General features: G+C 57.5%; 1 protein-coding gene across 8 annotated transcripts in view; it reads right to left on the reverse strand.

Moving 5' to 3' along the window:
- Positions 1–21,197, reverse strand: part of FOXP4 (forkhead box P4) — a 53,129-nt gene extending 31,932 nt beyond the window's left edge. For 2 of the 8 annotated variants that reach the window (XM_059701740.1, XM_059701741.1), the window contains exons 1-2: positions 20,700–21,197; positions 2,202–2,424 (exon numbers count right to left, since the gene is read on the reverse strand). In XM_059701740.1, the coding sequence (XP_059557723.1) occupies positions 2,202–2,408 (207 nt within the window). In that variant the 5' untranslated portion in view covers positions 2,409–2,424; positions 20,700–21,197. Of the gene's footprint in view, positions 1–2,201; positions 2,425–3,005; positions 3,154–20,699 lie in introns of those variants that run through there. The other 6 variants (XM_059701742.1, XM_059701737.1, XM_059701739.1 and 3 more) reach the window with 4 other exon arrangements.
- Between the last annotated feature and the right edge of the window lie 2,224 nt (positions 21,198–23,421).

Consider the following 23,421-nt stretch of genomic DNA (forward strand, 5'->3'; position numbering starts at 1 on the left):
AGAGGGAGGAGGAGCCCACTGGGCCAGGCTCTCTTTCCTATGGTTGGTTTAGCCCACAAATCGGAACATTTGTTGTGGGGGGGCCAGAAAGTGTTACCCCTGAAACTCCCCCCACACCTCACTCATATATTGGGGGGTGGGAGCAGGGCCTACAGACGGACCTTATTTAATTGCACATTTTGGATTTTTAATTTTGCAGGTCTCTTTTCATAGTTTGGAGCCAACAAAACCTTTTTAAGTCTCAAATATTTTCCTTGGCCCCAGGCACTACGCCCGTAGTGAGCCCAAATGGATAAAACAGCCCTCCGCCTGCCTCCAAGTCTCCACCCCAGTTTATTTGTGAAACAGATACAGGATTTTCCAGGACTTTGGGATATTCCCCAAAACAAACAGGAATAACTGGAACATGGAACGCTGAGGGTAAAACATGCGTGTGCAGCGCGGAGAAACCTGATCAGCACACACAGTGCTTCCCCACCCCACGCATCTCCCCCGCCACCCAGTTTCTGTGCTCACTCTTCACTTTAAATACGTTTTCAAAGACATTCCCAGTTTCAGCGTTTCTCCTGCCCACCCCTCAGCCCCCATTCCGCGTAGAAGAGCGGGAGGGGAAGCTGGCCATACAGAGTGGGTGGCCCTGGTGGTGGGGTGTGTTCTGTCATTATTTTGGTAGAGGGTGGGATTTTGCCCTTTGACCTCTGTCCCCAGTAGACGGCACAGGCACTGAGTCTCTCCCCCAGAGAGCCTGCTTAGGAAGGCTTGGGAGATGCCAGGACACTCCCAAGGCCCATCTCCCCGGGGAATGGAGACCGAATGGAGGCCGAATGGAGGCCGGCCCTTCCACTCCAGCCACCACTGCTTGTGAGAGGAAGTGATTTTTAAAGCCCTTAGTTCTGTTCCCATCCACGCAGCCCCTGGGGACGGGGGTCTCACACCTAAACTGCATCTGATCCTAACAGCCCAAGGAAGCCAAGGCTCAGGGAGGCCCAGGACTTGGCAAAGGTCACACGAAGGGGCAGGCTCGGACTGAACCCGGGTTTGTTTCATTCCTGTGTCAGTGCTGGCTGACCGGCTCCGTGCAGGTCGCCCAGCTTCTGACCAGGCTGCTCCAGGCTGACCTCCGGCTCCCAGGCATGTGGGGGGAAAGGGCCCCCTAGGGGCTGTGGAGCGGGAGGAGAAGCCCCACGGTGAACCTGGGAGCCAGCACGAGGGCAAGGTACCCACATCCCGGCAGGCACGCACCTAAGGCCATCAGGCAGGGGTGGGAGTCCGGTGGGGAGGGGCAGGCAGGACCTGAATTTTCCTTACTCCCAGCAGAGCCCCTAAGGGCCAGTGCCACCAGCAGTGATTCGAGAAGCAGGGAGTCAAGTAAGAGGAGGCTCTCCAGGCCAGGCTGGCTGGGCCGGTTCTTGTGAACTTGTCAAGCACGATTCTCCCTGTTTCCCGGGTGGGGCTGGGACCTGGGGCCCCTGTTCTGTCATTGCCCAACCAGGCTCCCCACCCTCGGGCCTCTCTATCCACAGAAAGGCTGGTCTTGAACTCCTGAACTCTGCACTTCAGAGTGGGAATGACGGAGGGGAAGAGGGAAAGTGGATACAGACAGGGGTGCCCAGTCTGAGCCCTAAAAATGGAGGTGTGCCTTTGCCTCTGGCTCTTGGCCTTTTCCCAGCGCTCTGGCCTCTGGTGTCTGGAAGTTTGATCTCTTCACAGCTTGAGTCAGGGGCCCAAGCAGACATTGGGGGGTGGGCGGGTTATTTTACAACACAAATAAAGCGGAGATACCCCTATGTGCCCAGCCCCCTTTCCCCAGTGGACACACTTCTAAAGGGAGGGTCTTCTCCCCAACCCTGTTAGCTTAGCCAGTGGCAGGGGGGCCCAGGTGCCCGCCCACCCAGGATGCACACTCAGGCCTGCTTCCCTAGTCTGTCTGTCCCGGTGGGCATTTCTGAGACTGTCCGAAGCGCTATGATCTCAGGACCCCGAGTCCTGCTTCTTTCTCTGGAAAGCTCAGCTCTCCCTTGGTTAAGGTGGCCACTAGCACGGAGGGCGCAGAGGGAGTCCCTGGGAGCTGGACCTTCCCAAGATTGTTAAAGGGAGCTGCCTGGCCCGGAGCAGTGGCACCAGTGGCCAGGATGGAGTGGGAAGAGGCCTGGCGTGCCCCCTCCCTGTCCCCAGGGCCGAGGAGGGGCGCCAGCTCCTACCTGTTGCTGCTGGAAGTGCAGCAGATCCGCAGGGCTCATCTCGCCGTTGCTGTCAGCGCCCGCAGCTGCGTCCCTGCCCGCACCGCCTCCAGCAGCGCCTGCAGCCCCGGCACCGCCGCTGCCATCGGCCTGCCCGGAGAGGCTGCCCACGCCGTTCTGACCAGAGGGAGCTGACCTGATTGTCTCCGAGGCAGATTCCACCATCATGTCGCTCTAGCGGGACCTGGAGCGGGAGGAGAGACGGAGAAGGGGCTCAGTGGGTAGGGCAGGTGCGGGTTCTACCCTGGGCAGCAACCATGTCCCTCAACGGCCCCACCTAACACCCCACCCCAGGCCTGGGGCATCTCCTCCTGGCACCCCTCTTGGGGTGCAACCTCTCCCAGTGTCATCCTTCCCCTAGGCAGGGATAAGGGGCGGCTCCAGACTGCAGCTGCCCCCTCCTCCCCAAACTTTTTTCTCAACTTGACTTCCAGAAGACCTCTACAGGGCAGGGGGAGATGCTGCCCCCCCAAACCTATTCCAGCCGCTCCCTCCTGGCCAGGGCATTGGGGGGATGGGAGGGAGGGGTGAGGGTTCCGCAAGAACTTAAAAGCAGATGAGCTATTCACTGGGACTCACTGTATTCCCTCCTCCTTTGGCACAAACACCTGTAATGGCCATTGTGCTTTTGATGGGGAGTTCCCCAGGGCAGGGAGGCAGAGAGTTCCCCGGGGCAGGGGCCTCCCTAGTCTTTTCCCGAGGGCACTGAGGTTCTCATCAAGATCTGCTCCACAACAGAAAGGCTGCCATTTGCCCAGCACCTACTGGGAGCCAGACTCAGCTTGGAGCTGTGCAGTGCAGGCAGCCAGGGTCCACTTCTCCGCCTTCCCTTCTAAGGCTGGCAGGCGAGGGTCCGGCCAGAAGTAGACCCTCAGTAACACTGTCTCCACAGGCACCATGATTCCTCATCACAAGACTGTGAGAGTGTTTATCATCCTGACCGGACAGATGGGAAAGCGGAGGGTCCAGAGTTTGGGGATTTACAGAGGCAAAGGGTCAAGGCCTGAATTCCATACCCTCATTTTCCCACTCCAACTGCCTCCCAGAAAGAGAGAGGGTCAAGGGCAGTGAGGAGGAGGAGGAGGCCTGGACTTCCTTCTGCAACCTGTGGAGGTCCCACTACCTCAGGGGCTTGCACCCACCCTGCGATGGGGAACCTGAACAGGCAGAGCTGTTCTCGACGTCTGGGGTGTCTCCAACTACCCCCAAAGTTTGCTTGAGAGGCACATGGATTTTAGCGAAACAGGAGATGGCTGGTATCCACCACTGATCTTCAACACATCCTTTTAAAATATATATATATATATATATATATATATATATATATATATATATTTTATTGATTTCAGAGAGGAAGGAAGAGGGAGAGATAGAAACATCAATGATGAGAGAGAATCATGATGGGCTGCCTCCTGCAGGCCCCCTACTGGGGATCGAGTCCGCAACCCCGGGCATGTGCCCTTGATCGGAATTGAGCCGGGGACCCTTTGGTCGGCAGGCCAACGCTCAATTCACTGAGCCAAACCGGCTAGGGCTTCAACGCGTCTTTTTTTTTTAAGATGTTTTTATTGATTTCAGAGAGAGAGGAAGGGAGAAGGAGAGAGAAAGGAAGGGAACAGGAGAAAGAGAGAACCATCAATGTGAGAGAGGAGCACTGATCAACTGCCTCCTGCATGAGCCCCGATCGGGGGACTGAACCCACCATGTGGGCATGGGCGCTGACCAGAAATCGAACTGGTGGCCTTTCGGTGCACAGGACGACACTCAACCGAGCCACACCGGCCAGGGCTTCCACACACGTCTTAAACCCCCTAAAACTCCGTTTCCTAGAGTCCTGTAAGGAGTAAATAAAACAGCACATACAAACCACCTAGCAGGTAAGCTCCCATCACCCCCCTCCTCGCAGGCCCTATTTGTAAGGGTGAAGACCCTGAGGCTCAGAGAGGTCACAGACTTGGCCCAGGTCACACAGAGGTCAAGGGGCAGAAGCCACAGGAGCAGCTGGTGGGGTCTGTGAAAGTCAGCCAGTGTTCTGCCCTCCCTTTGGCCTAAGCAGACCCCCACAACCACATGGTTTCCCGAACCCAAGAGGCCTTGCAGGTAGCAAATTAGAGAAACTACTAGAAAAGATTGGATCATTTCCCTAGTTCCTCCTCAAAATGCAGCTCCCAGGAGCCTCTCTCTCCTGCCCCCAAATTCTCTCCTTGCACCACGGGGAGAATCCTCTCCCCCTCAGAGGGCCACGTGCTCTGTTTTATCCCTGCTGGAAGCAAAACCAGTTGAAGTGAGGGTCCTGGGGGGCAGGACAGGGAGCTGCTAAGGGTCCCTGGGGAGCCCACCAGTTCACGTGCCACCCACATCACTGCTCGTAAGGCCCCTCTCCCTCTGTGACTCTAGGCGTCTCCGTGTGGCTTCCTATGTGAACCTGTGCTGCTGGAGTGTCCTGTGTCTGTGCATTTCTCTTGTGTGTCCCCCCACCCCAGCTGCTGCTCCCACTCTGGGGGCCAGAGGAGCTGGGCCAGGGGCGAGGGAGAGGGCGAGGTTGGGGGCGATGGTTCGGAAGAGATTGAGCACTCGGTCTCAGGCCTTAATGGCCGTGTCAGCCAGAGGGCCAGTGGCCGCCAAGTGATGGATGGGGTGGGCGCCATCCTCCACCCGCCAGAGCACAGGGCTCCAGCCCCCCTTTCCCCAACCACCCACCCTGATCCCTCCCGGCAGCCTGCAGAGCACCTTCCCCCACTCGGGCCTGGGCCCCAGCTACAAGAGGGGGGTGGGGAGACAGCAGGGGCATACTCTAGTCTCCCTCTCCCCCAACACTGGCCCTGCGGGGGGTGGAGAGCAGCTGCCGGCCCTGATTCCAAGCTTAGCTTCTCTGAGATCTGAGAACTCCTGGGCCCCAGGGGACAAAGACCAGAGCCTCAGGGGTGTGTGTGCACAGGAGAAAGGAAAGAGAATCCAGCAGTTCCTTTCCTGGGGTAAGAATGAGTGCCCCCTTTTAATACACACACACACACACACACACACACACTCACACACTCACACCATAAAGTTGTAGACCAGACAGCAAGTTTGGAGAAAGGGAGAAAAAGTAAAGAGGATGCAAACAGAGGTGTCCCTTTCTTTTCTGTTTTTTTTTGTTTAATGTGTGTGTGTGGGGGGGGCATAGCGACACCCAGTGAACAACATAATTGCTGCAATGTGGCGTGTAATAATAGCTATTCAAGGGCCAATCATTCATATTAAACAGGGTGAAGCAAGCCTCTCATTTGCATGCTTGAGATTATATGCATTGAAAAGTCATTTCCGCAGGGTATATGAATGGCATTAATTCCCACAGGGCACGCTCTGCCCCCCTCCTGGGAACTTCACCTCTTTCCACGCTCCAGCCGGCCGGCCCACCTACACCCACTGAAACCAGCAAGGCTGGTGCTCCCAGGCGTCGGAACGCTCACCTCTGCCCTGCGACGCCCGCCCTCTGAGAATGAGCACACCGTCGGCCTCAAGCCTCCAGCTCACCTCTCCACGGGGTGTTGCAATAGCACTGGGGTGTTCCCTGCACTGTGGGTGAGCAGCTCCGGTGCCTGGGGCCCAGCCTGCTAGGGTTGGGGTGGGTGGGGTGCTGGAGGTAAGACTTGATATCCATGCCCTGCAACTACAAGAATGTGGGGTGTAGTGGAGGAAGCGTGTCCATGAGAACCTGGACCCTGGCTAGAGGAGAAGGCAGGGGCCTGGGTGTCAGGCAGCCTGAGCTCGGCCACAGCCAGCTGTGCGCACTGCCTTCCTCCTCCTCTGGGCCTCCACTTCCCCATCTCTACACGGAGAGGTGGTCTTGACGGTCTCTTAATTCCCTGGCCCAGCACGTGGACATGAAGCCAGACTGTTCTAGTGGCTGGAGGGAGCCAGTGAGGGTTCATCTGAGTTACAGCTAGTCTCAAAAGGCGAGAGCAGACTTGAGCTTCCTGCCCGGGTAAGGGGGGCACCCTGCATGAGTCCCCTCCTCCCTTCACTCTGCTCTTCCACCTCTGTCCACACGCTCCTCCCTCAGTCACGCATTTCCTGGGCAAACAGCAGCTGGACACCCACAGAGAGGAGAGAAGCCCTGGGAATTGGACTACCTGGTTTCAGGGGCCTGATGCAGGACTCTGGGCAAGTCACTGCCTTTCCCAAGTTAATGGCTGTTCTTTCTTCCTTTATACAACGTGTGCATGGGGGATTGGGAGGTCTTTCTAGGGCTCAATACACGGAAGCCCTCACTCCCCACTCCAGCCTTCCCAGACCCCTTGCAACCACGCTTGGGGCGGAGAAGAGCAGCTACCCCGGAGTTACCTCAGGTGACCTAGGGTTTCCGTCTGGGGCTCTGATCCTGCCCTTAGGCAGGTCCAAGTCTCCCATCTCTCGGGGTTCCCCTTCGGGAGCCAGGGCACCCCAGGGCCTTGAGCCCGGCCTTCAGAAGGAAGGAAGCTGGGTCAAAGCCGCAGCGGCCTCTTCCGCTCTGGGGGAGTCTGCGGGCCGCTGGGGGCTCCCACTTCCCCAGAGGCTCCTGGCCCTTCTAAGAACCCCGTAAGGTGCACCGTGACCGTGGGGGACGCCTTGGAACTCCTCTGGGTCGCCCAGTGCCCTCCCTGGCGGAAGTGACGAACTCCACCTGCCTTGGGACCAAAGGGAGGACCCAAGAGCCAGGGTGCTTTCGGGGGAGGGGGAAAAGGATGGGGAGTCCTACACGTGGAGAAACCTTTGTGCCTTTTCCGCGGGCCCATATGGTGTAAGAGAGTATTAATTACCGTAGCTTTTTAATTAACAATCGCTTAGTCTGAGCCCTAACATTTGCCACGACACCCGGCGCCTCGCTGCGAACCAGCGCTGCCGGCCCAGCCAACTCATCAATTAATTTTTATTGACGGTTTCTTCCCCAAACAGGCACAATACCAGGGTTTTCCAATTAACACCTCCGCGATCTCTAATTAGTGCAATTAACAGACTGATGGATGCCCGGAGTTTACCGCGAAGGAGGGGGCGGGGCAGCCCCCAGCGCTGCTCTGGGGGCTGAGCCTAGCAGGGCGCACGTGCATGCGCGCCCCTGGAGGGGGCGCACCCGCAGTTCTTTGGGAAGCTTGGAGGGCGAGGGTGTGACTACCGGTTACCTGTACCCGGAGCAGTGATGGTGATTTGAGTTGAAGTAAGGAGACACTGTGTCCAGCCCTCAGAAGCCTATGATCGATGGACGCGCCCTGACAGTCTAGGTGAGACGAGGCGTTGGAAACCCGGCCTCTGGTCCCAGCTTTATCTCCTACTTGCTGAGTGACCTGGGCCAGGTTAACTGCCCGCTTTTCTCCTCTGGATACTGGGGAAAACGCGACTAGATGTAGCTATTTATAATGTATACCCCTATCAACTTCTCAAGAAAGACTGGGCAGCAGCCTGCCACGAACGACAGATAAAGATTCTTAAAATATATTATCATGGGGTGGTAGGAAGGGAGAGTAAATGGATTAAAACTTTAAGCCTGAGAATGTCAAACTTGAGCGCATCAGGGTCGCCTGGGAGAGCTTGTTCAAACACAGACGGCGGGGCCCCAGGCCTGGAGTTTCTGACTCAATAGGTCTGCAGTGAGCCTGAGAACAGTTATTTAAAAAAAAAAAAGTTCCCAAGGCAATAGGGCTACGAGGAGTATTGACTAGTTATGAGCCTCCTGGTGGCCGAAACCAGATGAGCCATCACATCTCCAAGGCCACTCATTCATTCACCATGGACTGAGTAAGCCAAGCCCTGAAGATCTGTCTGCAGCAGTGGCTCTCAGCCTTCCTAATGTCGTGACCCTTTAATACAGTTCCTCATGTTGTGGTGACCCCCAACCATAAAATTATTTTCGTTGCAACTTCATAACTGTAATTTTGCTACTGTTATGAATTGTAATGTAAAGATCTGATATGCAGGATGTATTTCCATTGTTACAAATTGAACATAATTAAAGCATAGTGATTAATCACAAAAACAGTATGTAATTATATATGTGTTTTCCGATGGTCTTAGGCGACCCCTGTGAAAGGGTCGTTCGACCTCCAAAGGGTCGCGACCCACAGGTTGAGAACCGCTGGTCTACAGGAAACTGAAACGGGACCCCTGCCCTACACAGGCTTACAAAACTCAAGCCAGTGCAGCCCTGGCCAGGTAGCTCAGTTGGTCAGGGTGTTGTCCTGATAAGCCAAGGTTGCAGGTTCGATCCCTGGTCAGGAGGCACATAAAAGAATCAACCAATGAATGCATTAATAAGGGAAGCAACAAATCAATGTTTCTCTCTCTCTCTCTCCCAAATCAGTTTTTTTAAAAAGCCAGTGCAGTAATGTCCTAAATGCTCTGTGGGCAACTGGTAATAATGAGGTCTTATTCCCCCCGCCCCTTTTCTTTTTGTCTGAGTAAATCTAGCATTTGTCTTTTTGAAAGTTTAGCCACTAATAGAGTTTGGGCTGTGAACAAACTCATTCTTCTCTCTTCTCCAATGGCTGGCCAGGAGCATATTTCACCAGCAATGACCCTTCATCCATTCACTGGTCCAACAAATCTTGAAGCACCTACAGTGTGCCAGGCTGTGTGTGTATAGAGACCTGAACGGAACAGGACCTAGGCCCTGCTGTCCTGGAGCTTATGTTTCAGTGTGTGTGTGTGGGGGGGGGGGGGGGGGCGGGAGAGGAGGTGACAAATAAGGACACCAGTAAGTAGATAAGCTCAAATAAAATAAATTGTATCAAATATGACTACAGAGAATAAACAGAGGGTTCTAATTTAAATGGGGGAGGGGGGCAGGGCAGGCCTTCTTTTGAGGAAATGGCATTTACGCTTAGAAATGAAGGGTAAGAAGGTACTGGCCAGGCAGAGTCCACTGAATGCAGGGGAAACAGCATATGCAACCGCCCTTCGTTCTCACACGAGGTCACCAGTTTCAAGACTTTTTCAGGGCACACGTGTGGGTACCACAGAGAACGGAGCATGACTTTGCCATATATTTTCTCTCTCTTTTCCTTTCTTTCTCGCGTTCCTGGATCAGGTCTTACTTGTGTCAAGGGACATACAGCCGAGGGCTTTTCAGCCCAGCAAGCACTGGTGTTACAAATAACTGAAGGATGCCTCCCAATCTGTCATCCGAAGGCCCAGAGACACCCCCCGCCCCCCCGAGCTCAGGCCCCCAAGGCCCACTGGCTTCAGGCTGCCAGGTGAGGGGAGGGCTCAGGCAGGAGCCTCTCTTGGCCTTGGCCTTCCTTAGCCGGCCACTCACTTGCCATCCTACCTGCTGACCCTCCTCTGGTGTCTAATTACCTTTGTGATGAGAGCGCTGAGCAGTGCGGTCACCAGGTGGATTCCTCGTTTGTCATTTGGGGCTAATACCGATAACCCTTCCTTTCAGGGTCGCTGTGGTATCCAATAAAACGCACCGTGTGACGGTGTGCAGGGAAGGCTAGTCACTCAACTGCGGGGCCCAGGAGACCCTGCTCGACCCAACTCGGCGTGGGCTCTGGTGTAAAGACTGATCCCGGCCCTTGGTTCGGCACTCGAGGAAAACGAAGCAGGACCCCACGGGTTAGAATGTCTCTACAGCTCCAAAATGGGACGCCAAACCAGAGCAGGGTCATGAGTCGCAGGACTACTTGGCGCTCTGAGCAGGCCGGCGGCACCTCTCCCCAAACAGAGGGGCTCCCTCCCTGAGTTCCCAAGAAGCTTCATCCCTCTCCACCCCCTGCCCTCGGTACTCTGGGATGGTCCCTTGGGTGGGGGTGGGTCAGAGGCTCACACCCTGAGCTTCCCCTGTACTCCCACTGCTGCCTGACATTCTCCCTAAAGGACACTGTAGGGCAGCGGTTCTCAACCTGTGGGTCGCGGCCCCTTTGGCGGGCGAACGGCCCTTTCACAGGGGTCGCCCAAGACCATCCTGCAGATCAGATATTTACATGACGAGTCATAACAGTAGCAACATGACAGTGATGAAGTAGCCACGGAAATAATTTTCTGGTTGGGTCACACCATGAGGAACTGTGTTTAAAGGGCCAGGAGGTTGAGAACCACTGCTCTAGGAGCTACCTGCCCCAGACCTAGGGACCATCTAGGGCCTCTTCTCAGCACAGAAACTCAGGGCCTGAGGAGCTCAGTGCAGGCGGCAGGGTGAGGACAGCCTCAGAGGCTACAACAGGCAGTGCTGGGAGGTGGGCCACATCCTGCGAGGTCTGGCCCAGGTTCTCTCCCAAGTTTCAAATAACTATTTTTTTAAAATCACAAAAGTAAAAAAACATCTTGGTAGAAATTTCTGAAGAAAAACATGAAAGAAAAAAACAATTAGTGCCCATAATTCTACCACCCAGGGAGCCAGCCCTGTGGCCCCGCCCCTTCCAGTCAGTCCACTCTCACTCGCTTGGCATATAAACACTGAAAAAGTGAAACCGGGGTCAGAATCGGTGCGTGGTTTGAATTTTCCTATTTTTCCACTCACCACTTACTATCATAACCATTTCCACATGACATCAAATATTTTAAGCAGCAGTTTTTAGTGGTCACAGAGTTGCTCGAATGGGCCACATGTTCCAGAACTTACTTAGCCACCCCCCTGGAGTTGGACATCCAGACTGTTACCTATGCCTTTGCTATGACTGCAATAAACACCCTTATGCGAACAGAACACACTGCATTTCTATTTACTTAGCATATGTTTGAAAGGCAGAACTGCATATTGTTAAGGCTCTTGATACGTTTATTCCCTAATTGATGTCATAAAATTTGTACCAATTTTGCCCTCCCTTCAGCAATAGGCCACATCCCAGAAGACTCACGAGCCGCTCAGCTTTTCAGAGATTTAATTCCATTCTCATCTCCTTCAGAAGATTCTCAGATCCTGCGTAAGGCACTCAAAGGCCAACACTACAAACCCTGTCGAATCTGGATGAGTTTACGAGGCACACAGCTGGGTGGGGGGCCTTTGCCTGCAACTGATACTGAGTACTGGGGTCTCGGGCATAGAAAGGCGAGTAAAATCCAGCCCTTGCTGTGGGGGGCTTTACAATTTGGTGGAGGAGAGAGATACACAGGCAAACAGCATCAACAAAAATACCCATACCTATGCTCCAACCTGGGTCAATTAAATTGCACTGTTTGGAGACTGGGACCCAGGAGTGGACAGTTTTAAAAGCTTTCCAAGAATTCTAAACTTCAGGTGCAGCTAGGGTTGAGAAGCTCTGCCCTACACAACATACAAACTTTATAAATATCACGTTAAATAGACACTGGGGGTCTATGGGTGCCTAGAGGGGATGGGAGTACTCTGGGAAGGCTTCCTGCAGGAGGCGACTTCTGAGCTGTCATTCGGAAGTGAGGCCTGAGCACACTACTGGTGAATATATTTTACTCCTAATAGCAGTCATTCCACTCTGAGTCCTAGACAGTCCTTTCCCATACCCTGTCCCCTCCTCTCTTCTCCACACAACCTGGAACTCACTTTGACAGATGCAGGAGGAGCCACACTTTGAAGATGTCTTGACAAGGCCACCTGGCTGCTAAGAGGCTGAGCCCAACTGAAACCTGCGCTCTTCCAGCTCCCAAAGCAGTGCTCTCCCCACCCCTCAGAGGTGGCAAAGCCCTGAGGGTGGTCACTCTGGAATTTCCCTGGAATCTGAACCTTTCCTCACCACCTCCATCACTCAGTTCACTTTTCACTGGCCCCAGCTCCAAAAGGCTCCTACCAGGCCCTAGCAAGGTGGCCTCCCTCAATACTCCTTCCCAGTACAATGACCCAAAGGAAAAATTAACAATAAGAAAAAAAGAAAGAAAAAGAACCAAAGATCCCACTCCATCTCATTAAGAAAGTAAACATAAGAGCCATCTAAGTGTCTAATTAAGCTTCTAATTAGTCCCTGCTTGTTACTAATGCAAATTAGATTACTCCGCTTAACTACAGCATGTCCACAACACCCTTGTTAATTGCGGCCTTTTGAAATTAAATTACTCCCTAATTAGCATATCAAAGCCATTGATTCGGAGCTGGGAAAGATGAGGGCAAGAGGAGGCGAATGCCAAGTTTGGTTAATCAGAGATGGCTAATTAAATAGTGACGTCTTTTGTGGGGGGCCGGCTGGTTAAGGGAAGGGGGTTACTCACCCATGGCTTGAGTGGCCATCTGGAGCCTGGTTCTGATGGTGCCCTTGGCACCAGGGGGCTCCTGTGGACATGGGGGGTGTTCCAGCCAGCCTGGGCCAGATCACAGGGCCTGGCCCTCCCTGGGGCCCTGGCTGCTCTGTTCAGCCCACCCGAGGTGGTCTGGCCCAACCCTTTGTCTCTGAAATGATCCATCTAGGTCTGGCTTTCACAGGGATCCTAGGTACCAACTCAGGGGAATGCAAAACACATCAACATCTGAATGTGCCAGCTCCAGCGTCCTTCCACATCTCTCTCTCCCTGTTCCCAGCTGAGTTCTGGAAGGCTGACTTCTGCCGGGTCCTTCCCCAGTCCCAACCTGTGATTCTATCCTTAGAACAAAGTCTCCCTCACCCTCACAGTACATAAGTTTGGGGGCAGACTAGAGGAGTTCCTTTGGGCAGGGATGGGCTGGTTTCAGCTTGGATCAGGCCCCTTGAGAAACAAGGCCCTATAATTCTTTCCACGGTAAAAAGCAGGAAAAACTAGAGAACACCATCAGTTCTTAAGAAGCTGTGTGAGAATCAGACTGGGTCAGGGACATCCGCAAAGGCCTCCTCCGAGCTCTTGTACAGACCCCACGTTCGACAGCTGAAGTCTCCGTGGCGGAGGGGCCAGCCGTAATGCCCAAAGGGCGAGGCTGGTCACCTAGGAGGCCTCGGGAGAAGTGGGGGGCACTCATCCTAGTCTATCCGTAACCACACAGAAATGTAGGTTTGGTGTTGACAGGGTTTGGGATAGAGCATCGGCCTTCGGACTGAGGGGTCCTGGGTTCGATTCCGGCCAAGGGCACATGCCTGGGTTGCAGGCTCGATCCCCAGTAGGGGGCATGCAGGAGGCAGCCGATCAATGGTTCTCTCTCATCATTGATGTTTCTATCTCTCTCTCCTCCCTTCCTCTCTGAAATCAATAAAGAAATATATTTTTAAAAAATTAAAAAATAAAAATAAAAAAAGAGCCAACTGGGGATATTTGTGTGAAATTCACCATTGTAAATGCATACGGGGTGAATTTAGTCAATTTGTGGCCTCAGCCCTTACGGCCAGCATTCCAGAGGGGCGGGTTCCAGTTGGCTGGTGACCCTGGACAAGGTAGATCACCTCTTGAGGCCTGGCTCCTTCACCTGTCAAATGAGAGTCAGTGTCACTATTGGAACAAGGAGGCAGGTATGTGACCTGGCAAAACACGGTTCCTCACTCAGGGTCTGCTGACCACCTAGTTCTACTCTGTACCTGCCACCATCTCCTCCCAGATGGGAAGGTCTTCTAGAACCTCCCTCTTCCATCTTCCATGCGGGAGGCAGAGTCTGGGCTTCCAAGTGGCCTTGGAAATGCTGAGGGCTTATTTCTGCAGCCGCCTGAGCTGGCTGCTAGGTAGCTAGGAGGCACCACACACCTGGGCCCTCCCCCCGCCCTTGAAGGGATCAGCCCTGGTAGGGGCAACAGCTCCTAAATGTCTCCTCTAGAAAAGACAGAACTTTCACAAAAATCCTGGTGGCTGACAGGTCCCTAGCCTGTCCTCCAGTGCCCCCTTCCTGGGCGAGGGTATATTATGTGAAGGGGGGGCTCTTTGGAGTCTGTCCCCAGACTTGCCTCCCCCAATCCTGTTCTCCAGGTTTCTCACCAGCACCCCCTGCAGCACTCAGGGTCAGGGTCAGGGTCAGGGTCAGGGCCAAATTCCCAAAGGGCGAGGCTTTGTTGATTTAAGGAAGGATCACACAGGGCCCAGGGGACAAGAAGCGCCCCCCCCCCCCCCCTTGCTCAGAAAAGGGTGAATGGAAGGCAGTGCACGGCCCATGGGTCTTCATCCAAGCCGACTGGGAAAAGGGGCCCATAGCAGTGGCTTTTATATTAGAAAACATGTAAAATTAACAGCCAGGCAGAAAATGAGAAATGGGGAGGGGGCGAAGCTAGGCTGTCCTGGTGGCAAGGGGGGAGAGCGCACAGCGGCACACAAGGGCCGAGCCGAAGCCGCCTGGCTGAGCTCTCTCTCCCAACGAGATTCAATTAATTGATAACAAGAGGCATCAAATTAATTTCTGGAGGATGTGAGATTCTGATGAAGGGAAATCTCTTCGATGGGGATCGGGAGGGAGGGGTCGGGGAGCGCCCCTTTAATCGGGCCGCGCTGCCTAATTGGGAAGGAGGAGACTTGCGTGGGCCGTGGGGTTGCCCGCCCGCACCCTCTGGGGACAGAGCGGAGGGCTCCGGCCGCGGTGAAACAAAGGGGAAGAGCGCTGAGACCTTCGGGTCTCTCCTCCCAGAAGCCCCACCTTCGCTGCGGGAAGGGGCGGCCAGGGAGGGGGCGCAGGGCTGCTCCCTCACCAACTGTGCAGTTAGGGAAAGTGAGGCCCAGGGAGAAGAGGCCATGCCCAAGGTCGCAGAGGGAATGAGGAAGTTGGGACAGAGCGCTTTGCCGCTCGCCGGTGAGTCCCAGACCCGAAACCCACACATCCGAGAAGTTACCCCCCAGCGCGAGGAGGGCGGCACACGGGTGGGAACCCTCCATGTGGCTACAAGGCGGAGGCCACGCTGGCCGAGCCGCCCCTCTTCCAGCGTCCCTGGACCCCGGCACTGGGAGGAGTCTGTCTGCGACGACACCTCCTCCTGGCGGGGGGGGGGGGGGGGGGCGGGTCAGGTGTCAGAGATCTAGGAGCTCCTGCCAATCGCCCTGACCGCAGGGAAATGCTGGCCCGCTAGCAGCCCAGAGCCAGTGCGCGCAGTTGGGGAGAACAGGTCCCGGAAGCCAGAGGCTTCTGAAAGGAGGGATTCTCACGTATGGACCGACTGCACCCTCAACACCTCCGGGCCCTTCAGACTCCCATCCCGCCACGATTCCCACCTAGAGAGGCCCAAGCCCCCGGAAGCCAGGGAGGTCCCCAAGCTCCTCCCCCAGCGCTCACCGCAGCCGCCGTTTGCCCCTCCCTCACCCTTGCCCTCCCTCCGAGTCCTGCAAATCTGCAACTGCCAACATCCCTCCCCAGCCGAAAGCGCCCTTTCCTTGCAGGGTGCAGATGCACGTCTGCCCCAGGAACCCTCGAAGGAAGCACGCTGCTACCCTCTTTTGGACCAACTTCTCTAGGCCTGGGTCTCCTGGAAGTGTGGGCTTGGCTGCCAGTTAAGGAAACGAACAGAAGCCCCCTCGCCCATCCACCCTCCAGTGTCCCTTCACGCAGCCCAGCCCTCCAGAGGGCTCTCCAGGGGCCATCACAGGCATCCTGTCCAGCTGGGGTGGGGTGTCAGGACCACAGCCTGCCTCCAGTCTCCGAAAGATGCGTGCTGGGGCACTCGATCCATTTCCAACTCTCCCAGTTCAAGCCAGCCACCCTCACAGGGCCACCGCACACACGAAGCTCCACAATGCTTGTGGGATGAAGAGGAGTCCTTGTCTCCATTCCCTGAGCCACCCTGCCATCAAGTCTCGTCACCTGTCCCTCCTGCACTGGGGTGGGAATTCTGGGTAACCCTGCCTACCTTGAACAAATGCACTCCACTTGGTTACTGTCTGAGGAAAACACACCATCTCGCCATCCCTGCCCCCGCCATCTGCCTTTGCATGGTAGCCCAGGTGCCATCAGAAACTCCAAGTGGGAGAGAAAACCCTGTCCTGCGTAACCAATGGTCCCACTCACCCTCAGGTCCAGCTTGGCAGGCTCCAGCTGGGCAGAGGAAGGGGCCTGGGAAGGTGGGCAGAGCTGCTGGGATTGGGGCACAGGTCACATGGCAATGGCCATGGCCAGGGCTAGGGAAGGAAAGATGCAAGGCTGCACTGGACAGAGGGCAGCCCAGCAAAGGCAAAACCCCCACGGAGGGTTAGTGCGAGTCCTGGGATGTGGAGCAAGGGGAGCGAGGGCATGGCCAGGCCCAGGCCAGGATGGCTCCCCAGAGGCACTGAAGCTTTGACTCCATGGTCCTGTCCCTGCAGCCCTTGCCAAGTGTGCCCCTTTTGTGCTAAGAGTTCTTGACTTCCAGCTCAGGTGTGCCCCGAGTCCAGGCTCCACGTGGGGCCCACGCAGCGCCGCCGCCACAACTGCAAGGCGAGCCACAGGTTTGGAGTAAAGACGCGTCCTGCTCTGGTCCCAGCGTGGGAGGGCAGAGGGAAGGGCTGTGCATTTTCCTGCCTGTAGAGAGAGAATCCAGGAAGGCGATGCTGAAAGAGCCCGCAACTCCAGGCTCAAGGGAAGCTTCCTTTTGCTGTTCCGAGATGATCCATCCAAGGGTAGGTACCGAATGGATCTGAGACTGGCTGCCAGACGTGTATTCCATGAGGCGATGAAGCTAGGGTTTCAAACCACTGAAGTCTCTCTTTTTGCAGAGGGTGGTGCTACCAGCTATTTGTCCTCCTGTGTTCTGGGAACTATCCCTCCCATTTTTATTTGTCTCCACCAGCACCTTAGGAGGCCAGGGAAAGGAGAAAACGGCACATTCCAAGGTCAAGGGCAGAGGGGTGGGCCATTCCTGAGCTTGTGAAGGAGGGAGGGGGAAATCAGCAGGACCTCCCATGCCCTTCTCTCTCCCCTCCTCCCCGCAGCAGAGGCTCAAGCCCCACTCTTACACTGGGGGTTAGAGGCGCCAAATTTTAGTCCCTGCCCGTACACTAACTAGCTGTGCACCCTCCGTCAAGTTGCTGCTTCTCTCGGGGATACTTCTTCCCACTCCATAAAATGGAGGATGGCACTCGAGCATTTCCAGGATTTGGTCCATTGTGTGGCCGGGCAGTGCTGGGACTCTAATAATAAAAGCCACCCCTTGGTCAGAGCTACCATGTGCCAGGCACTGTGCTAGGTACTTTACATCTGCTCTCCAATTCAACTCCCCAAAGGGCTCTACATGGGTATTATTGACCTACTTTACACGTAAGAAAACTGAGGCTCCAAGAGCTTAATTAAGTCCCCCAGAATCCCATGACCACCGGCAAGTTCCAAAGCCTTTCCCACTCCGACCCATGATCTGCCCTGGGAGGCCGAGTTCCTTGCCCCGGGTTCCCGGGTGAGTTCTGGAACCCAGTGGGAGGAAGGCATTCCAGCCAAAGGAGTCCCGGAATCCTGTCCCAAATGGTGCCTGCCCTGCCTTGGTCTGGGAAGCCGGGAGAGTTGGAAGATCATGACGGGAAACTGCCGAGCTCCTTGGATGGGAGAAATGCTTATTTTGCAGTTTGGGCTATTAGAAAAGTAGACATTGTGCCTGCTTGGGGACAGGGTGGAGGGGCTTGCACTTCGGCTGGAGAGACAGAAAAGCCACCAAGGCAGTGGGGCAGTGATGGGTGAGGACGCAGGTAAGGCCAGTCCAGCTCCAGGTGAGGTGGAGCAGGGAAGCCATCTTGGGGAGATGACCTTCCCTCCCCTTGCACCTCACACCTCTCTTCTAGAACAGACACCCTGCTCCCACCCTCCTCTCCCTATGCGATATCTTATCTGTCTCTCCTACTCCCACAATGTGAGGTCCGGAGAGCAAACCCCAGCCTTCACTGCTTGGGCACTCCAGTGCCCAGCCTGGTACCTGCCCAGACAGAGTAGGGGCTCAGCAAACATTTGGGGATTTACTGGTTCAAAGGAAGCCCCCCAAGTCCCCCTGCCTTCCTCCCCCCCCCCCCAAGGAAGAGGTGTGTTTGGAGTAGGGGCCCAGCAGGATATGCACATTCCTGGCAAGAAGGGACCTACCTGCCAGCAGCCAGAAAGGAAGTTTCTGGCCAGAGGCAGAGGAAAGGGGGTGGGTGGGGGTGTCTAGGTGTAAGAAAGGCACCTACACAGGGAAAAAAAAAACAGGGGCAAGTCCTTTTGCAAGCTGGGCCCAACCTGCCCTGCCCTGGCATTCCCCAGCACTGCTGTCAGGCCTTTCTCCCCGCAGGGCTCAGGGGTTCCCCAACTCTATAACTCCTGGGAAACCTGCCCAGGACTGCGAGGACAGAAAACCCCACCCAGGGGCCCAGCGCTCAGTGCCAGAAGGTTCCCATGGTCTCCCACAACTCAGTGCCAAGGCTGGGGCCAGAGTAAGGTAGTGATTGAAGGGGCCAGAAGGAGTGACTCAGATCTTGGTGGGGTCCTGAGTGTGTGTGTGTGTGTGTGTGTGTGTGTGTGTGTGTGTGTGTGTAGGGGGGCACCCACAGTGCCACTTCCTCCCCATGCCACCTTGCCCCATTGGCAAGAACCAGAGTCACACCAGATGGGGAGCCCTCCCCTCCACCCCCAAGGCACAGGCCTGGTTTGGGAAGGCTTAGATCTACTGGTGCCCAGGTGCTGGTAGCAGTTCTCAGCTCTCCCTCCAGCCGGCCAGGTGACAAAGAGCCCTGGAACCCAGGCGGAGACAAAGTTTCTCAAGTTTAAAACAAACAAACAAAAAACAACAGCAACAAGCCTGCAGACTTCCCCTTCCCCAGGAAGGAGTCGGGCAGGGGTTGTCTGAGGCAAGTGACTCTCCTTCCCCAGCTGGGCCCGCACAGCCCAGCCTTCTGCCCTCTGGGGCCCTAAACCCACTGGATGGCTCGAGAGGAACGTCAGGAGCTTGAAATGCCCAACATCCACAGGGTTCAGTCCCCATTCTCCAAAGAAAGCGCGTTTCTGGGTTCAAATTCTCAGTGCGGTGGTCTCCACTGCCGAGTCCTGTGGGGCTGGCTGGACCCTGCGGAGGCTACAGGCCGCAGAGAGCACCCCGAGCCTCTTTCTGTGTGGGAGAGGCGGGCAGCCGGCCCAACCTCAGGCTCCAACCTTACTCGCCCGCAAGCTTCACTCCCGTGGCCCTCAATCCCGGACCCATCACAGGTCAGTGTGGGGACGCAGGTGGGGCTTTGGAAGGTGGTATGAAGGTGCTGAAGTGCAAGTAAAAACCCGCATTGGCCAAAACGCTCCTGGGCTTTTATGGGAACCGTGGCGGGCGCAGCTCCAGACGCGGGCTGACTCCTCCACACACACCCCAGCTCCAGCTCCAGGCTCCGAGGTCAACCTGCAGGGAGGCCCGGAGCTGGGGTGCCAGGCGCACGGTGACCTCCAGCCGCCTTAAACCCCAGGCGCCCAGCGAGGGCGGAAATCGGCCAAGCGGGGTCGGAATAGGGACGGGGTGCAGAGGGACCGGCCAGGTGCTCTGTGAGCTCGGGTTTTCCGCGATCCCATATCCTCTTCTCCCAACCTAGAGAGTCCGAGCGGGCTCCGGTGTGTTCACGGGGTCCCCCCAGTTGGAGGAGAGGAATCTGCCGCCCTGACGGCCGCGGCCTCAGAATCCGCGTCCCACGAAATCACACGGCCCCTTGCCGGGGAGTCCGGGACCCCATGTCGCTCAGGGCGCCCCAGCGTCACAGGCTCGGCCGGGGCTCAAGTTTGTTTGACGTGGATGGGGGGCGGCAAGGCGGGAGCGGGGTGACCGCGGGTCAAAGAGAGGTGTGTGTGGGGGGCGTCCAAAGGAGACCCTAGTCCTCAGTCTGAGGGAGGGTCCCGCTGGCCTCAGGGCAATTTCCGGGTGGGCTCCGAACCCTGCCCCCCCCACCCCCCACACACACGGCGAGGTAAGAGCTCTCCCTGAATGGGGTGATGCAGGTACAGGGCCAGGTCCGTCCCCCGCTCCACCACGAGCGCCAGAATCACAGGACCCGCTCCACGCGCACTCAAGTCCTCAGAAGTTTTCCGCTCCACCTCCGAGCTGACCGAGGGATGGGGCGAGACGGCCTGACCCCGGACCCTCCCAGGTGCGACCCCGGCAACACGAGTCCCCCTCCAGACCCGAGGCGACGCGGAGGTTGGGACCGCGGCCCCCCATCTGCCTCGGCCAGTTGTGGGGAGTCCTGGGCCGGCTGAGGTTGGAGGAACTCACTTCCCCACTTCCCTCCCCAGCTCAGGAAAGTCGGGGCCGGGAAGTATTCTTTGTCTGACTCCGGGCGGGCGGGGGTGTCGCGCCCCCTTACACCCCATTCCCAGCGGTCAGGCCGGGAGGGGGCGGAGCCCGGATTCTTGGGGAAGGGCGGGCCTCGGTACCCTTTCCAGCCCCCCCTCCGGCCGACTCCGGCTGCCCCCCCCCCGCCGCCGCCGCGCCGGAGCCCCCACCTGTTCCCCACGCAGCTCGGGGCCGCGAGGGCCCGGCCCGGGGCGGGTGTCGCGGCCGCGCGGGGTCAGGGCGAGCAGCCGGCTCGGGCTGGAACAAAGTGTGCCGGCCTGGGCCCGGCTCCTCCCGGCGCGGCTCCGGCGGGCAGTTTGCAAACACAAAGTGAGCCAGGGAGCGGGCGAGAGAGTGCGCGAGCTCGGGAGTTGGTCTGGTCGCCGGCCCAGCCCCCACTCCTCGTCCCCGGGCTCGGCCCGCCACCTACCTGTCCGGCCCGGCCGCTCCGTGCGGGCTCCGGCCCGTCAGCCCGCGCGGGGCATGGGGCTCGCTCGGGTCGCAGCCCGGGCCCGCCGCCGCCCGCTGGGGCTGCCCGTCCGCGCCGCCCAGCGCCGCGCAGCTCCGGAGCGTCCTCCCTCCGCGCCGCGCCTGCCGCCGCGCGCCCTAGCCCCGCCGGGGCATCGCACTTTGCGGGCAGCTCGGCTGGCTCCGGCGGCGCTCCTCCTTCCCGGTCCTCCCGCGACGCTGGTTCGCTGCTCCGGCTCCGCGGCTCCGGGACCCCGGCGTCCCCGCCCCCGGCCCAGCCCTGGTTCCGGCCCGGGCTCCTCCCCGCCGCGCCGCCGCCGCCTGCGCCGCGCCCTCCTCGCTGGATGGGGGCTCCGTCCCGGCCGCCGGGCGCACTGTCCGGTCCGCAGGGGCGACCGGCTCCGGACTCCGAGGGGCTGCGACTGAGCCCGGCTGCGAGTGGCTGCGAGCGGGCGGTGCGCAGGCGGGGCGGGCGGAGGCGGGGAGGCGGGCGGAGGGGGAAGGAGGGAGCGCGCCGAGAGCCTGGGCGGAGGGAGGGAGCGAGCGAGCAGGCGGCGGAGGGAGGGAGGGGAGACCAACTTCTAGCGCTACCATAATTCGCCTAAAGCAGGTGCAGCAGCTTTCACCGGGCCCGGCTGCCGGCCGGGAGCGAGAGGAGACCACGTGGACCCAACTTTAGGGGAAGCAAAGTGGGGACACCGGGGAAAGACGTGGGACTGTGGACCTGAAAAGGCGGGGGGCGGGGGGGAGATGGAGAGACCCCAGGAATTCACCCTGGCCTCTTGAATTCTGTGACGTGCTTTGCAAACCCCAGCCCTTCTCTGGAGTCTGGAGGTACGGCCAGCCCTGCTCCCACACGGTTCACTGGCTCCCGGCGGGCTGCGCTCCACGCGGGCAGTGGTCGGGGCCGGAGCCGGTGCCGGTCTGTGCCCCTCCTCGCCTCGCTCCCGGTCCCCGCCGTGTGGGGGTCGGGGTGGGCGTTTGAGCCGGGGCGGGGGTGTGGGGCGGCTTCTTCTGGGCTTTGTGCACGGCCACCCGGGGCGATCGCTGCCTCCCTCTTCGGAAGGGGAATTTCCCTTACAGTGCTCTGCGCACCGGTGAACAAGGGGCCCCAAGCCGGATCCACGCGGCCTAGAGAAATGCAAAGTAGACTCAATTCTTCGGAGATATTAGACTGTAAACAAAACTCAATGTTTTTGCCCCGGAGAACGGAGGGGACTGAGGTGGTGGCGGAGGTGCGTGTTTGGGTTGGGAGGGGGAAGTCCGGGTGAGGAAAGGCCCCAGATCCCAGGGGGAGGGCTGCGCTGGGGACAGATGCCTCACTCAGAGCCCCGTGCCCGTCTCCGTCCTCCCTCCCACCCTCCCCCGCCCAAACATTTCCCATCTGGCCCTGTGTGTCGGGGTGGGGAGAGGCGAGGGACGGTGGAGGAGTGCCCAGGACCAAGGGAGGCCCCTGCTGTGGGTGGACGCCGGAAGGCAGTGGCTCCTGAAGGCTCTCCCGGCCCAGATCACCTGAGGCAGGTGGGGGTGGGCAGACACTTGTTGCTTCTGTGGCCTGTGAGCTCGGGGCGCTTCAGGGATTGGTGCTCAGAGTGTCAGTGCTGGGGCCTGGGGAGAGGATTTCTTGTTCTGGAAGGCCTTCCAATGGGGCTTGGAAGAAAAGGGTCTTCAGGGAGGAGGCCGCCTCCCTCGTGGGTGGTTCTGTATCACTTGCTCCATTTCTTGGCTTTGAGTGCAGACAGTAGTTGTAATGTTAGTGGGACCTGTCCAGGCCCAGATCCTGTGTATTTGCCCTCTTGGGTGGGTGGATGTCAAGCAAACCAGGGTCCTGCTGGAACCTTTCAGGTATCTCTCTGTGAAATTGTTGGGGGCAGGACTCTCAGTGCCATTTATTGGGATACTGTTATTGGAAAGTGTCCTTTCCGATACAGCAATAGCAGCTGCCATAAGAACAAAACAACACATCTTACTTTGGAGCCATAGCACATCCCAGGCCTAGGACGCATTTCATTCTCACAATAACCCTACGAGGTGGGTAGGGCTATTATCTCCATTTACAAAGGCAGAAGCTGAGGCACAGAAGGCGAAGTCACATTCCCAGGCTTACACAGCTGGTCAGTGACGAGACAGGATTCCAACCAGAGCCACTTGGGTGAGGACAGGAAAGCTCTGGAGATCTTTAAAGCAGTACAGCCTGCTTGGGGGTTACCTGGGAGTACAGTTTGGGGGAAAGGAAGTCCTTGGTCATGTGATCTGATTTATCTTCTATGGAGAGCCAGCTCCCATGGGATTCAGCTTGTGTGGACTGGCGGGGGCGGGGGGGGGGGGGTGGTGGGGAGCGGGCCTGGAGTTGGCAGGTCCTTGTGTGAGCCCAGCTGGACCACGACCCCCTCCCCATCCTTCCTGCAGAGGCTTGAGGTGGGTTTCTGCAGGGGCAGATGAAGGAGGGGACCTCCACGGGGCTTCTCTGGCTGGCTCTCACGGCCAGCCCTTTTCCATCCTCTCCCGGCAGCAGACCCCTTGCCTCACATGCGGGCCTTCTTGCCCAAAGAGATTTCCTGGAAATGCTTTGGCCCTCATTTCCGTTTACCCCTCATCTCCAGGCCAGCTCACTTCCCAGCACCCAGTGAGTCACAGTGGGTGGGGGTGAGGGGGCCTCACCAAAGAAAGGGACAAAACAAACA

Source organism: Myotis daubentonii, chromosome 6 (genome assembly GCF_963259705.1).
Source record: "Myotis daubentonii chromosome 6, mMyoDau2.1, whole genome shotgun sequence".
NCBI lineage: Eukaryota > Metazoa > Chordata > Mammalia > Chiroptera > Vespertilionidae > Myotis > Myotis daubentonii.